This window comes from Nannobrachium achirus (genome assembly GCF_963921795.1).
Source record: "Nannobrachium achirus genome assembly, chromosome: 9".
Lineage (NCBI taxonomy): Eukaryota > Metazoa > Chordata > Actinopteri > Myctophiformes > Myctophidae > Nannobrachium > Nannobrachium achirus.
In genome coordinates, this window is record NC_137818.1 from 56,371,285 (window position 1) to 56,387,911 (window position 16,627).

A 16,627-nucleotide genomic window follows, 5' to 3' on the forward strand; every position below is an offset into this window, starting at 1 on the left:
GTAAAGTGAGTATTGACTTGAAATACATTATTGCTAACTGAAGACTGAGATAGTTCATTATGCACATATCACAATGTCAATAAATGTCAATCTATCATTGTGGTCCCTCTCTACTCTTTAAGATCTAATTTTGTATTTGTGATTTACTAATATTATAGTTTGTAACATGGAGTCCTATCACTACATACCAGGCCTTAATACATTAACACCAAATCAAAATGTCAAAATGCACAAATATTCCAAAGATTTCATCTTTACAGTATGTATGCATGTAAAGGTTTCTTCTATAAATACCATTTATGAAAACAAGATTTTCAGTGGTTTGTGATCAGTTAAGTTTAATAGATTAAACCAAATAAAGCTGAACTGGCAACTGAATCTCACAAACTACATGGAAGACAACAACAGTTTCATATATTTCTTCTTTCTTTTCTTTTTTCCTTAAAGGAATAGCCTACTTCACCTACAAAATGACTTTTTTTCTATCGATTACTCACCCCATGCATGGATATTTTTGTCGCATTCCAGAGACAATACTTTGATGATAATAAAGACCCTAATGAATCCGGCAGGAGACACAACGAGTCAACATTGTGTCTCCTTCCGCATACATTAGGGTCTTTATTATCATACAGGAATCAGTGGTGGTAATCAAAATGATTGGCTTAGGAATGGGACAAAAATACATATATCCATGAATTCCAGTCTCCATGGGGTGAGTAATCGAAAACAAGTCATTTGGGGGATGAACTTCTCCTTTAAAGGATTAATTCACCCCCAAAATGACTTTTTTTCTATTGATTACTCACGCCATGGAGACTTGAGTTCAATAATATTTTTTCGTATTTGTTGTATTCCTAAGCCAAAGATTTGATTATAGTAAATTTACCCCCATTGATTCCGGATGGGGACCCGAATGCATTTCCCCATCCGTAATCAATGAGGGTAAATTCATTGTACTCACATTTTTGTCTTAGGAATGTGACAAAAACTAAAAGTATTATTGAACTCAAGTCTAATCAATAGGAAAAAATGTCATTTTGGGGGTGAACTACTCCTTTGTTTGTTTTATGCTATATTTAGATAGGAGAGTGTAGTGTAGAAAGACAGGAAACCTAGAGCAGAGAGAGAGAGAGAGACATAAGAAATATGGAAGTTGATTTGAACTTTTCATTACTCACAGGAAGTGATGTATGGTCAGTGCACTAACTGGCTAACTGGCCAGGCACCCATCAGTTTCATTATTTTAAAGCATTGCATTTTTTCCTGAACCAATGGGAAATATACAACAAAGTCTTGCTACATATCAAGCATGGGCTACATCCATTAAATGCGATTCAATCACCATCATCTCTGTACATGATCTGTAAAATGCACTCTAACTTAATTTTGTCCCCGTTAAATAATAATGTCATGATTAATTAACTCAGCTGGGCTTCTGTTCTGCATTTACCATTTAGGAAGCAGGTCCATCTTAGTGAAAAGTTGCATTATTTTGTTACCAAACAAGGACTGAATCACAGAAGTTGGTGCAATACAGTTATAAATCTATACATTTCAAAATACCTTTACATTAAGTGCAAGAGCACTCATTCATTACATTGTGTGCTCTACCTCCCCCGTTACATGCATCACTCTTTGGAGCTTTCTGAGCAGGGGAAAAGGTTATCCTTGCTTTACAAACAATCAAAACCATTTCAGATAGCAAAGCAAACAACAAAACATTTGCACAAACGGGGTGCATCAGAAAATACTGTCATTGAAAATACTGTACAGCCAATTCAAACCCTGTCCATCACTACGGCGGTCACTACACTGACCTCCGCCGAGAGCGAGGGAACTCCCTGAAGCTGTGGCCAGGTGTGCTACCTGGGGAAGTGAGTCCAGTGTTGTACCTAAAGCTCGGAGAGTGACACTGGATTCTATAAGAGACAGAGTTGTAATAGACAGAATTTATATGACAACCGTGTGGCATGAGGAGACTGTCACACATGTAGCACATACAGGAGCAGAGGGAACCCAGACTTGAGTCAGGCCTGCATCTGTCTGCCTTGAATTGAAATTGCAGCCCTTGTCTGCAAGCGGCGCTCCTGCTCTCCTGTTCCTCTCCTGGGGAAGCGATGAGATTGGTGCGACTGGTTCCCTCCTCCATGGGAAGATAAAGGGTACTGTGGCTACGACCGTGCGCCATGTTCGTCCTGCCCCTCTGCCTATCTCTGCTCCGTTCTCCTACGGCCGAGAGTCCAAGGGTCCCGTCCACCAGGTCTTTCTCCCTCTTGAGCGAGGCCCTCTCCTTGGCGTCTCTCCTCTCGTCTTCAGAGTTCATGGTGAGGAAGCGAAGCACCACCAGGTTGAGGAAAGCCCCAATGACGGTGAGCCCCACCAGGATGTACATGAAGCTGAAAGCCACGTACGGCGTCTTCTCCTGGAGGTCCTCCTTCTTCTGCAGGGCCACAAAGTCCCCGAATCCGATGGTGGTCAGCGTGATGAAGGAGTAGTAGTACGCATGGAAGAACGTCCAGCCCTCAAAGTGGGAGAAGGCTGCGGCGCCGACGCACAGGGTTCCGATGCAGGACAGGAAGCCCACCAGCACCATGTTCTCCATGGAGACCTCAGTTCTCCGTAAGCCCAGACACTGCTTTATCTTGCAGAGGAGATAGCGGACAAACGTGTTCATCCTCTCGCCCAGGCTCTGGAACATGACCAGAGTTAGAGGAATGCCCAGCACGGCGTAGAACATGCAGAAGACCTTCCCCGCGTCTGTACCAGGTGCCGCGTGGCCGTAACCTTGATGGAGAGAGAATTACTTTAATATAAGAGGCAGGATAAAGAAGATTTTGCATATTACTTTATATTGTACATTGTATATTGTTTGTCTTGAAATGTCTTGATGAATTGACTAAACAGGACCTTAATGGGAAAAAAGCCCTGAGGGCTCATTTGGGTTATCCTTTAAGCATGATCTTGTATAAATCTGTGCCACCATGCCTTTTGTAAAAGGCATAAATAAATAAATAAATAAATCTGTTAATAAAGTATTGAATAAAAAATTAATAAAAAAGTAATGTTCTATGTTCAAATGGAACAGCCATAATAAAATACAATCTCAGTATACAATTTGCACAAGTGTGTGTGTGTGTGTGTGTGTGTGTGTGTGTGTGTGTGTGTGTGTGTGTGTGTGTGTGTGTGTGTGCGTGCGTGCGTGCGAGCTGTGAGCGAATCCGACAAGTGTGTAAATAATAATATCTAATGGCAATATAGCAACAATAAACAAACTTACCGATGGTGGTGATGACCGTTATGGCAAAGTAAAAAGAACCCGCGAATTTCCACTGCCTGCCGGCGCGGTGAGGCTCAGCCTGCAGCACGACGCGCTCGATCTCCCGGTAGTCGTCCTCCGAGAAGCGGTACTTCTTCTTCATGTCGTTGCGCTTCTGCTCCAAGATGCGCCTGCGGGAGCTCTCCGTCTCGGACTCCAGCGCGTCGAACACCGCGGCGCCCACCAGCAGGTAGGAGAACATGCACAGGATGAGCGAGAGGGTCCGCACGTTCTGCTTCTTCATCATCTTAACGCAGCTCCGTGGAACTCAGCTGTGAAGGCACAGTTACAGGTGGTACACGTTGTTCACGTAGATCTCCATACTAGTAGGCAGCTGTTTCTGTCCTAACAAGTGGCTTCTTCAGCTCCTCGCATGCGCAAAGCTAGTGGCCAATAAAGCGTCCACGGCGTGAATTATTTCTATTAAGATAATTTCATACTGTATAGCCCACACCGTGCACGATGCTCGCAAATCGCAATCCACACGCAATGTTATAAAACGTTCTAAAAGTAGAGGTTCCAACTTCCAACACAGACACAAATAAAGAGGATGTGGCTGTGGATGGGGGCGTTTTTCCATAATGGAAAGGTTAGATCACGTGCATGGCTGATTTAAACCACACTGTATGTTAGCCTATGATGTTGCTTACCGACCAGAACAGATTTTCAAGCCAACAACTCGTCTTGAAGAACTAATTTTCTTATAGAACTATAGATTCAAATCAGTTCTGCTTGGCGAGCGGAGTAGGCTATATAAAAGCGTTCGCACAGCGTTGTCTTCCCAGTTCCCATGAAATCCATCATCAGCACCACGGACAGCGACGGGAACAGCGAGATGTGCGTTTCTTCCCAAAATCGTGTTTAGTCCGGAGGTTAGTGACGAAAATCCATGGAAGTTTAATCGTTCACTTTTTCATACAAGCGTAACATTTGGTACACTTGTACAGTTTGAGGCACTGAACATTTTCAGATATGGAGCCATCACAAAAACGCCCCCTGGTCATTCAAGCCATTTTACTTTCCGCCATTACCAATTCATGTATTTTGCATCATAACTCCTGAACCAAACATGATAATACAGAATAGATGATGTCTACACCTATGTTTTGATGGTCAGGATTACAATAATACCATGTACAACATCATAAACTGTTCAGAGGAATAGTTAATGGTCAATTTTGTGATGTTGTTGTGAGGTAGTCCAATGGTTTTGTCCGAATGTTTGTCCGAATTCTTTTCACTTTTTCATAAAAGTATGAAATTGGTACACTTGTACAGTTTGGGGCCCTGAACATTTTCAGATATGGAGCCATCGCAAAAACAAGTTTCATACTTTTAGGAAAAAGTGAAAAATGATCGGACAAAACCAGCGGACTACCTCACAATATCACCAAATCGACCATTAACTACCTGGACAGTTTATGATGTTGTACATGATATCAATTGAATCCTTAACCACCAAAACATGGGCGTAGATAGCACCTATTCTGTATTATCATGTTTGGTTCAGGAGTTATGATGTAAAATACATTAATTGGTAATGGCGGAAAGTAAAATGGCCGCCATGGCCACCAAGGGGCGTTTTTTGCGATGGCTCTATATCTGAAAATGTTCAGGGCTCTGAACTGTACAAGTGTACCAATTTTCACACGATTCACTTAAAATTTGGTCATATCCTCCGGACTAGTTTAAATCCAGTGCCTCGTAAGTCAGGAGTCTTCAGTGTTTTCAGGTCAGGGACCCCTAAACTGATGGGGAGATGGAGCAGGGACCCCCTAGGGTGGGGGTGGGTCTACAACATAATTGTATATTTATATATAAAATTGTGTTTCATGTGTATAAACATTAGCCTAGTAAACTGACTCCTCCCATCTTCTGTTCAAATCTGCAGAATGAAGGCAGGAAGAGACTGGTTTACGAGGCTATATAAACATACCATGTTATTGTGCATTCAATACTATGCAATTAAAATAACAGATTAATATATTCATGCTTTTATTTTAATCATGCATACACAAGTGGCTGTACCACTGCCATTTATAAACACATTATTAACTGAGAACCAATGTCAATATACTATCAATCTATCAGTTGCACAGTAATCATGTATACAAGCTATTCAAAAGAGACAGAATCATGTTGTTTTATATATATTTAAAGAAAAAAAATATCTTTTTCTCTTTATTTTTAAAAAATAAGAAATACATAACTTTTTATTTATTTTCAGTATCCCCATGGACCCCCTAGGGGTTGTGGACCCCCTGTTGAAGACCCATGTCATAAATAATCTAGGAAAAAGTAGGCATATACACTATTTTAATTCAATTAACACAATATCTAATTTATTTGCATACTTGAGCTTTTAACTCCATGCAGAAATAGTGTAGGCTAATAATGGTGTAAAACACCACAATTTACTATAGCCTATTGCGTGGTTCTGCAGGAGTATAGGCTAGGTGTCTGTAAAAGGGTCGGTCTGTTTATCCGTCTATGTCAGAATCCGATTATTGCCAGTAGGCCACTATTATTTAGTTTTTCACATGTTGGCAATACTTTTTGAAATAGCCTGTATTCGACTTAAATGTGATAATGGAGGTCAATCAATCAGCCCAAATTCATAGTCATATGTTAGTCATATGTCAGAGATATGTCAGAGATATGTCATCGACGACTTAGATGGATGACTGACGTCACGCCGTTCCTGTTTCTGTGGATCGGGAGACGAGATCCACATGATTCGATTATCTAATCATTAGATAATGGATCGTTAAAAATAGATACAGAATAGACTGGTTGTGTATAGAGAACGTTTAGATCAGGGGTCTTCAACAGGCCCCTAGGGGGTCCCCAGAGTTACTAAAGGGGGTCTGCCAATTTTTTTTGATGAACAACTTTAACCCTCACATCCCTATTCTGAGGAGAACTTTAGCCAAAAATAGCAGATCTACAAGCTGCGCAAGGCGTTGAGAGCTTGTAGATCGGCTATTTTTGGCAAATAGGTTTGCTGTAGAGGTTAAAAAAGAGCAGGTCAAATTGACTAAGTATCTACGATTTAAGTGGTTAAATGTCTGAAAAAAAAACACAAATCCAACATAGACTGATGACAGTGCTGTCAAACAAGTCTATGAATCTCTGTGAAATCTATGAAAATCTGCAACACAATTTCATACAATATGTAGTGGAGGTTATATTAGACCTCGTTTATGTTGATGCCATCAATATCTTTTATTTTACTTGTACAGCAAATAGCAGATCTACAAGCTCACAACACATCGCATCATTATGTTTTCCCTTCCTTGAAATGTAGTAGTGTCAAAAATACAGATTTGTGTTTGAAATGTAGTGGACTCAAAGTCATAGTAGCCCAAGTATCCAAAAATACTAATACTCAAGTAAACAGATAGCTACTCAAAACATAATATTACGTTTTGAGTAGCACTCAAGTAAATGTACTTTGTTACTGTCCAGTGTCCACCACTGCTACTAAGTAACTGGTCTTATTTTTAGCACGATTTCAGCTACTTTGTGTAGACTACAGTATATACTCTACCATGTCCGTGTATGTAGGGCTGTCACATTTATTACATAATCGTCTAATCGCAGTTATTTGACATAATCACAATTATTTGACATAATCACAATTGTTTTGTGATAATCATCATAATCGTTTACATGTTGAAAAATGTTTATATATGTTCAAACATTAAAAAAATTGTAGAAATAGCAGATCTACTTCTTGTGAGCTTGTAGATCGGCTATTTCCACTATCAATGTTCTTTGTAAAGTGTAAAGCTGTCAAATATGTCCTTCATTTCTTTGTATATTTAGGTTATGTGTCATATCTGCCATGTGCAACTTCAAAGCCTACAAGCCAAACAGAAATGTAATTGTCAACGACAAAAAAACACAATTAAATCGTTAATCGCAATATTTGAGTGACAATTAATCGTCATGTAAAATGTCATAATTGTGACAGCCCTACGTGTATATTTAAAAGGCTTTCATGATAGTGGCCTCTCTCTTACAGTAGTGGAAACCAATACAGTATAATGTGATAGCTACTTGTTGCCATGGTAACTCCAGCCAGCAGCATGAGGCCAGGAGCCGTCACTGAGGTTGATGCTATGTTAAGCGTTCATAATGCAGACCGCCGTTGAGGAGTAAAGTTATCGCATCTCTGCATATCGTCGTTGTCGGGTGGAAACCTTGTATCTCCAAAACCGTTAGTTTTGTATTTATCATTTTAAAAATGTTCTAAACTAGTGAAAATAGCAGATCTACAAGCACACAACGCGAGGCGTTGTGTGCTTGTAGATCGGCTGTTTTCACTACTTTTGTGCGACGGCCTTGTATGATGAAGCAGGGCTTTACTTCACGGAAAAACATACAAATTTGAAACTTGGAGATACAAGGTTTCTGCCCGACACTGACGATATGAACCATCAAAGATAATCATCTCTCCCTCTTTTTTTTCATTGCCTACTATGACTAGATTTAGATCATAAAAATATACAGAGTATGGTAATGGTACACAGCATGGTATAAATGACAGTGACAAAAAAAAACATATTTAGTAAAATATGAACAGATGAACAAACGACCCTCCTTTATAGTCACAATAAAATTCATAGTGAACTGAAGGAGAACATTTTGTACTCTCTACTGAGTTGAATCAGTGTTGTAAGTAAAACATGTTAAAATAACTATTAAATAGCTCTATATTCCCATAGCAACCATTTCCATAGAGATAATCTCTCCAGCTCTTTAAGTAAACAGAAAATAGCAAAATACATTTGACCAATATCATCTGATCAGGAGAGAAAACTCATTAAAGGAGCTAATAGTCAACTTTTTCTTGAAAAACAGATGCTAAAATAATAAATAAAAATATTTTATAAAAAAAAAAAAACAAGCTTCATATGTGTTTCTTTTCAAAAATGACCACAAAAAGCGTAAAATAATGATAAAATAATCATTTTGGCCGTTGTCAGGCTGACAAATGAAAAAGTTTACCATAGGCTCCTGGAAGTGATGAAAGAAAACAGTGCACAAAATTGGAACAAGAACAACGTAACATTTAAGTGATCTTTGTGTGGTTCTCTCTCCTGATTGGATGAAATTTGTAACACACCTGAAAATATATTTTCTGTTTACTAAAGAGATGGAGAGATAGGGAGCGTATAAAGTAATCAACAAACTATGCTAAGAAAATTGGTCAAACATTGGCCAAATTGTCAAACAATAAAAGAAACTGGAAAAACTGTGAAAATAGCTGATGTACACTGTAGTGTACAAGCTCACAACGTCTCGCAATGCAAGGTGTTGTGAGCTTGTAGATCAGCTATTTTCACTATATTTATCAGTGGAACAAAGTCAAACTATATGTAATGCCTCAACTCCAACAATTCCAAGTGCTTGTCAGAGTGGGGGGTCCCCAGTTCAAAGGGTCACATTAGCTTGAAAGAGTTGAGAACCACTGCCTTAAACGACTGTGATCTTACTGTGATGTCAGAAGGAGGTGGATAACTGTCTGATCTTTTGTTCCTCTCGACCACAGCAGGATCTGCACCGTGGCTCTGCTTTTGTGTGTTAAGCACCTAAAATAGGCCAGTTTGGTGCCCTGTCGTGTTGTGATTCAAGCCAGCCAGCTATTGATAAATGAATTAAACCGCAGGCCTATAATAGCTGAACCAGCAGCACTTAAAGCAACACCATGCCTGCCTGTTTGTCATGTCCTTTTAAAAGGCGGGGGTGGGGAGGGGGTGGGGAGTGAGCGGCTGGAAGGGAAATTGGGTTAAAGAGATGCATCGTCAAATGTGACATTTATTTGTTTTTAAATGGCCTGAAAATGCTCCAAACCAGGAATGTCCATTTTCATTTGGTAACGTCTCGGTCTTTAAGCAAACATTTTAATCCCAGTTCCAGCCATTTGCAACACTAAGGTATACGTAAAGCACTTCAGACTCAAGGAAGTGGAGCTTATCACTCCAGTTCTTAAATCCTTACACTGGCTCCCTGTGTGTCAAATAAGACCGGAGGTCGATTCTATACGAATGTCTTCTAAATCCTAATGGTTTGCTATGTCAGTGAGTGGTGCTCAAACTTTTTAATGTCAAGCACCCCTAGAATTATGTTTTCAACCTTGTTCCAGGGACACCGAGAAAGAAAGATTTGAGTTAAATATGTTCAAGATTTGCACAAATTGTCATGATATTTCAAAAATAGCAGATCTACAGTACAAGCTCATAGCGCAGCACTTGAGCTTGTAGACCTGCTTTTTGAATAGCTAAAGTATCAAATAATGGTTAAAGTGATTAAAATCTATAAAGTGACACAGATGAGTTCCAGGTCTTAATTAGCCTCGCATATCCGGACAATTTGTCTAGCTGAGCTAGGCTAGGTCTTAATGGGATAATTGATTTCAAAAACTGTTCGTCTATAAAGCAAAATATATTTCTGGTCTTGTACAATATGGTGAACCATCCAGACCTCTCAGGTTATCTGGTAAAGGTCTGCTTTCTGTTCCTACAACCACAAATAAACGAGGGGAAGCAGCATTTGGTTTTTATGCACTACATGTCGGGAACAAACTCCCAGAGAACTGCAGGTCTGCTGCCACTCGTATTTCTTTTAAAACACAACTAAAGACCTTTCTGTTTGCTGCTGCCTTTGATTGAGTTATTTGTCTTTCTTTTATTCTTTTCTTTTCTTCTCTGCACTGTAACTGTATCTATTAATTTAAACTTTTGTTTTATGCATCCTGATGTCATTTTATAAATGTATTGTTGTGTTTCCTGATGTTTTGTTAAAAGCACATTGATTGAATTGCCTTGTTGAAATGTGCTATACAAATAAAATTGCCTTGCCTTGCCTACATGACTGTTGAATGACAGAACTTAAACACTTTAATGAAAGCAGTTTCTTACTTGGTCAAAATCCTTCACCCGCTCTATTTTCGCATCCCATTTTATGGGAACATCAATTCGCTCTGTGAGGAAAGTACTCTGGGGGACATGATAATTGTGAATGATGACAGTGTTAACATGAATGTTAATGCATCAAAAACAATGCTTAACGTGATTGCATTAGCTAGAAAAGGGCTTGATGAGATCATGGTTTTGTTAAATGAAATCATCAAACTCCAGCTTGTCACACGCCTGAATTTAAGTAGATTTGTTTAATGGTTCTCATTATTAATGTGTGTCATTTTGCCTCGCATAATGTGCTTTGGAGAATGCAGTTTGGTCCTTAACAATTTTCTCTACTGACTATAAAGCAAAAACACTGCTTTCGTTGGTGCTTTGAATGAGAACAACCGTTTCCTCATAAATACTAGTGGTGGACAGTAGGTTTACTTGAGTATTATTGTACTTAAGTACATGTTTTAAGTATCTGTACTTTACTTACGTATGTGTTTTTTAGGAGGCTGACATTCACTCCACATTTCAAAGACACATTTTTTACTTTTGACACCAGTACATTTATAGGAACTGAGTGGGACCCCTGCGACCCAAACATATAAAATGCATTACCCCTTGAATCCTAGTTAAAAGATTTTGAAAATATCCGATCCACAAGCTCACAATGCACGTTATCAGTTATCAGCATTGTACTTTGTAATTTGTACTTTTGCTGAACTATTTTGTTAAAGCAAGTGCAACAAGTACTTTAACTCAAGTACAAATTTGACTGGTCAACTTTCACTTGTGGTTGAGTAAAATTATTTGACCAGTAGTCGAGTAATAATAGTATAATATGTATACTTTGACTCAAGTACTGGGTTAGAGTACTTTTGTCCGCCACTGATAAGGCACATGGCATCACGTGGAGAAAAGAAGAACATGTGCCTGAAGGCAGCTTCCCCCATTGATCGATCGGCTCTGCAGGAAAACTATTAAGTAGTGGAGCTGAACACAAATCAAGCTCCTCATTATGAGTCAAAGATTCAGAGAAAGAGTGGTCGAGTGATGGAGGAGGAATCAGGGGCTCAGAGTTTATATGCTTCTAAGGTGGACAGGAGGAGACGAAAGATGGGCAAAGGCAATGGTTCTCAAACCTTTTTATGTCAAAAATTGACACATTATAGCCCACATATTAGCCCACGGACCCTGTTTGAAAAGATATGCCAGGGGCCATGATTCTCAACTATTTTCATTTCAAGGATCCCCAGTTTATTTATGGATTAAGCCAAGGACCCCATTTGATCAAATGTTTATGGGACCCCAGTCTGCACTGTAGTATCATCAGTGCTAATTTAACTCTGAAAACACAACACAAACTCACAAAGTTACAGACACATAAGGGTCCATTTGGTTCATATCATTGGCTGGGGACCACTTGAACCCCTTCGAGGACCCCTGGGGTATATCACAGTGGTTCTCAAAGTGGGGTTCTGGGTAAGATTGTTTCTCAACGTCTGGTTCGGCCCACCAGGGGCCCACCAGGGGTCCAAATGGACCCTTGAGGGTCCATTCGGTTCCATTTATACACTCTCAAGAGTTGCAGACTCTACTGGAGAGTTCTTGAAACGGGGACAAGGGAAATTCATTCTTGACACAAAAATAACAATGTACTGTAGTATAGCATTATGAAAGTTAAAGATTGAGAGGGTTTGAAAACCAAACCAAGTTGCCATTACTGATGCATGACTCACTGCAAAGCATGGCAGTGTATTGTTTTAATTGGTCTTAATTGTTTGTGTATTTGTTATCAAGATAACTTGAGAACGGATGGGCAGAGCTTCCTGAAACCTATGGGAGGGAGAATGATCAGTTTAGGTTGCCTAAGAGTTTATTAAGTTCTGGGTCTAAAAGGTTCAAAATTCAGATGGTTATGGGCAATATCAATAATAATAAGGTGGGTGGATATTCATCAAGTTTGGCGAGAATGATCATTAGACGGTCCCGTAGTGACGAATGATGAACCTTTCTCAGAAGCATCCCCTTTCACCGAACACTGTCAGCCTGAACCTGCACCTTAGAAGTACAATAGGGCTGGGCAATATGGACAACATCAGATCTTGTCTGCATTTTTTGCTAATTATTGTAGAATATTTTTTGAAATGTAATGTAAAGGCTTACAGTATGTGATTATAACCAGGAGAAGACAACACTTATGTCATATCACATATCACAATCTAGTTTCACATAACAATATCGCTATAATAGAGGGTATGCGCATGCATGAAGTGAATGGCAAAGTGAGTGGTAAAAGATTTTAACATTGTTTAACGTTGTTTAATGCAATCAGATAGGACGTTTCTGTTTGGATGTATGGGCTGTCAAGGCCAGAAAGTAGTTTTTTGCCACTCAGTAGGCAAGCATTACTTCCGGGTATGATGATGATGTCACGCACATACCCTCTATAATAATATATTACCATGGCCTTCTTGGAAGTAGGTAAAGTTGTGTCATGTCTAACAATAAAGTTGTTCTATATACTACATGTGTTTCTGGAGTTTTGACCTCTTTAGACTTTTTTCTCCAGTCTCCAGGCACCTTGTATCGGAAGTAGGTGAAGTGATGCCAGAAGTCCCTACTCCACTTCTCTGTAATGAAAACTGACCGCCTCCTTTTCTATACTTTTTTTGTACATTGTTATTGTAGTTCTCAATTGTAATGTTTTTGTTGCCATGACAGCTGTATTCTTTTTTTTTGATATAACCTTTGTACCATACATGTATTGATGAGAGCACATCAAATCTGTAAAAAACAAAATGCTTTTGCCACATTTTGTACAAACGCACGCTCGCATGCATTACTATTACTAACTGTGAGCACCAAAGTGCTGCTTCTCACCCCTCTCCCGCAGTCTCATGTCTGATGAAATTGTGCAGTCCATTGAGAAACCTAAATGCAGACTAAAAAGAAAATGAGCCAAACCAATTAAAAATAGAACTACACCTGTTCATCAATAATAGGCAGTCCAATTTCAATGAATTACAATTATTTTCTGTCTATTATTTATTTGCAGGGTTATTATCATTATTATTATTATTATCTTTAGGTATTCTGACCTTTTTAAATTGTTTAGTTTAGGTTTTATATATTATTTATTTGCATATATGTATTTAAGTACTTTTCACAAAGATTACTCATTTCTTATCTCTAGTCTTTAATCTTTTATCTTTAATTACATCTCTTCTCAGCACAGCTGTTTCTTTTCTTCTTTTTTTACATTCTAACTGGGCTGCATAACTCATTTTAATACTTAATGACTCATCAAATCTGATGCCATACGGAAAATAATTGTTGAAAAGACAAATCTAGAGGGTAGACACTAGACAGGGATATGATGACAAGTGGTTTGAACTCAGAGCAAGACATTTGGAAGCTTACTTTGAGCTGATCATTTTGGCTGGTGGTTATGAATCAAGAGGGAAAACACCTGAAAGCCTTTGGACACTATTTCCAGCCACCAATATCCCGACCCTTTCCTGATCCTGTCCAGACCAGGACTATTGGGTTTGATGACTGGCAGACAGAGGTCATCGATATGTCCGTACACAGACAAATGTGTCCATGGCAAAGACTTACAGTTACATGTTCTTTTTTTACACCATTATAATGTTCTTATTTTCATCATTGAATGTCAAGTGTCCAGGTTTTCTTCAGAATACGTATGACACTGGCACATTAAGCTCGGTCCACTAGTACTAGTGGTCCTCAAACGTTTTATTTGTAAGGACCCATATAACTCTGAGAGTGTGCAGCATTTGAACACTCAGAGTTACAGAACTGTTATGGTCATTCAGGGCTAGCTCTTTGTGTTTCTGGTTATATTGTCTGTTATGTGTAATGGTTGACCGAGGACCAAGGCTACAAAAAGTCCAAAGATGCAAAGTTTGGGGTTTTTATTTTACCCAAAACAACTTCCACCAACAGTTTCAGTGCAAAATAATGAGGCCTTTAAATAACAAATCAAAACACGACTTTACAAAAATACAGAAAATGAAAATACTTGACAACTAAAGAAAACCACCTAGGAACTTAAGAAACTGTCTAAACAGCCTACACCCTTACACAAGGTCCCTGGCAGCTCTCCCAGCCTTAGATGCTTACTACTCATTGCTTCAAGCCCAACTTAATAACTGACTTCCCAGCCTCCATTTTATACTATGCAAGACTATACCAAGAAACAGTTCTGTAATTGTTAACCCCTTAACTCAACCTATGGCTAACAACGGCCCATATCAGTTGGCTTACAATTACCCGGTTTTACTAAACCAAATTCATATACATATATACATACATGTCAGGTGACAACACAAGATAAGAGAACATAACAAAGACAAGATAAGAGCTCTTAAACATAGGAGAAACGCCCCTCTCGTCTACAGTACTTGGTACTTCCCCCACTCCATCAAGACGATAAACAGGTGAGGTGACCTCACCCATGATTACCACCACCCCAATGATTCAATAAATAGATTTTTAAAAGCATTGCAATGTCTATATTCAGGAATTCATTCAGATACAAATATTAAACCCACAACACTCCCAACAGTCACTTCCAAGCTGGCCAGTGATGATTCATTAGCAGTAGCTAGTTGCGTTGTGTGCATTGTCTCTTTTAGTCTATAGGGCACGGGCTGCCCTGTGACAGTATGTCTGTGGCAAATATTGAATTTTTACAAAAATGTCCACCACAAGGCAAGCCAGCATGGTGATGACCCCTGCAGGCAGACAAGGCTTCATCGACATGGCCGTGACAAACTTGCAGCCATATGGTGTATTATTGGATAGGTGGGTCAAACAATAGCCACTTCATTATATACAGTAACCCAGGTGTGATTGTGGACGACTGCCTGGCTCCTTTCCGTGGGAGATGTCACTTAAGGCAATGATGTGCCAAGTAAACCAGCCAAGTATGGCATAAAGAGCTGGGCTGGCTGTAAAGCTAAATCCAGCTATGACTGGACCATGCAGTATAGGGAGGAAGATGAGGAAACAACAGAAAAGGAAGAAGCAAATAGCATCTTCCCTGACAGCGCTGCAATTGTTTTTTTCTAGTCCAAGAAGAATAAGAATGTAAATTCATAAATAGTGCATTTATATAGTGCCTTTATCCAAATTTACAATGTGCACATTCACCCGTTCACACACAGACGGTGGAGGATACCATGCAAGTACCAACATGCCCGTCAGGAGCAGTTAGGTCAGTGACACTCGACTGACACTTCGACATTAACCCAAGGGGAGCCGGGAACCTTCAGTTTCACAAGTGGCCGCACTACTGTATCTCCTGAGTCACTACCACCCCTATATAATGTACTGTACAGTACAGTATGTACTCCAATGTACCTCTTGGTCACATGAACGCTGGCGTCCCCATTCTCAGGTGAACTTTCTCCAAAAATAAGCTCACAATATGAATCACTTCGTGCATGACACGTTGTGAGCTTGTAGATTGGCTATTTTCGGTGTAGAGATTTAGTATATAGAGGGGAAAAGGGAAGGGGCCTAGTTATATTTTCTGTGGTGGACTCGGGTCAACGAAGTACCATATAGGGCAAATTATACCACTTTATTTGTTGTTGGGGAATTTGCCAAGTAGACTACATTTGCACATTCCTGGAATGCATGCTCAGAATCTATTTACCCATTAGGGCAGTAGGCAATTAGTGAACAGTAGGCCTACCTGGGGCAGCCAGCCAGGGTGTCAGTGTCTTGCTCAAGCACATTTTAATGCCATTTGAGTACAATGCATAATTAGGTTTTGTGAGTGTGACCGAGGCTCAGTCCGCATGCGTAGCGTCGATTTGGACACAGTGGCCACCACATACAGCTGCCCATGCTTGGCTGCCCATTGGCTGTTGGCGATTTTTGTCCACATTCATGAAGCGATACGAGTATACGATATACACTTGTTTTATGCGAGGTAAATGGATAATGGAAATGAGTGACAAAGGGGAACTTGAGCTTCGACTTTGTAAAAGCCTCAATTTGAGTTGTACAGAATGCGTGGCAGGTGCCAGTAAGACAAGGCAGGTGTCTAGTTTATCCTTGCAAATATGCTGCTAAAACCTGAGGCACCTATTGGTCATAGGACCTCAATGGATCATGTCCACTGGACGTTTTTGTGTGATCCTTTTATTTAGACTTTACAGTAAGTATGACTGTAGTCATGTGCTGTTTGCATTTCTGACTAATACAATATTGAATCAATCAAAACCTGTGCAAAATGATATGATTATATATCGTCACTGTCGGACGGACATTTTTGTATCTTTTGGAGATACAAAACCATTACTTTTTGGGAAATGGAAAAAAAGAGCTTCCGGTGACAGAGTTCCAACAGATCCAATAG

At 39.5% G+C, this 16,627-nt stretch overlaps 1 protein-coding gene across 1 annotated transcript; it reads right to left on the reverse strand.

The window, feature by feature from the left end:
- Positions 1 to 1,810: 1,810 nt before the first annotated feature.
- kcnk15 (potassium channel, subfamily K, member 15) lies at positions 1,811 to 3,566 on the reverse strand (the record flags this gene model as incomplete). The annotated part of the gene is made up of 2 exons (XM_080734040.1): positions 1,811 to 2,787; positions 3,281 to 3,566. The coding sequence occupies 2 exons, from the start codon at positions 3,564 to 3,566 to the stop codon at positions 1,811 to 1,813; spliced, it is 1,263 nt and encodes a 420-aa protein (XP_080590166.1).
- Positions 3,567 to 16,627: the final 13,061 nt, after the last annotated feature.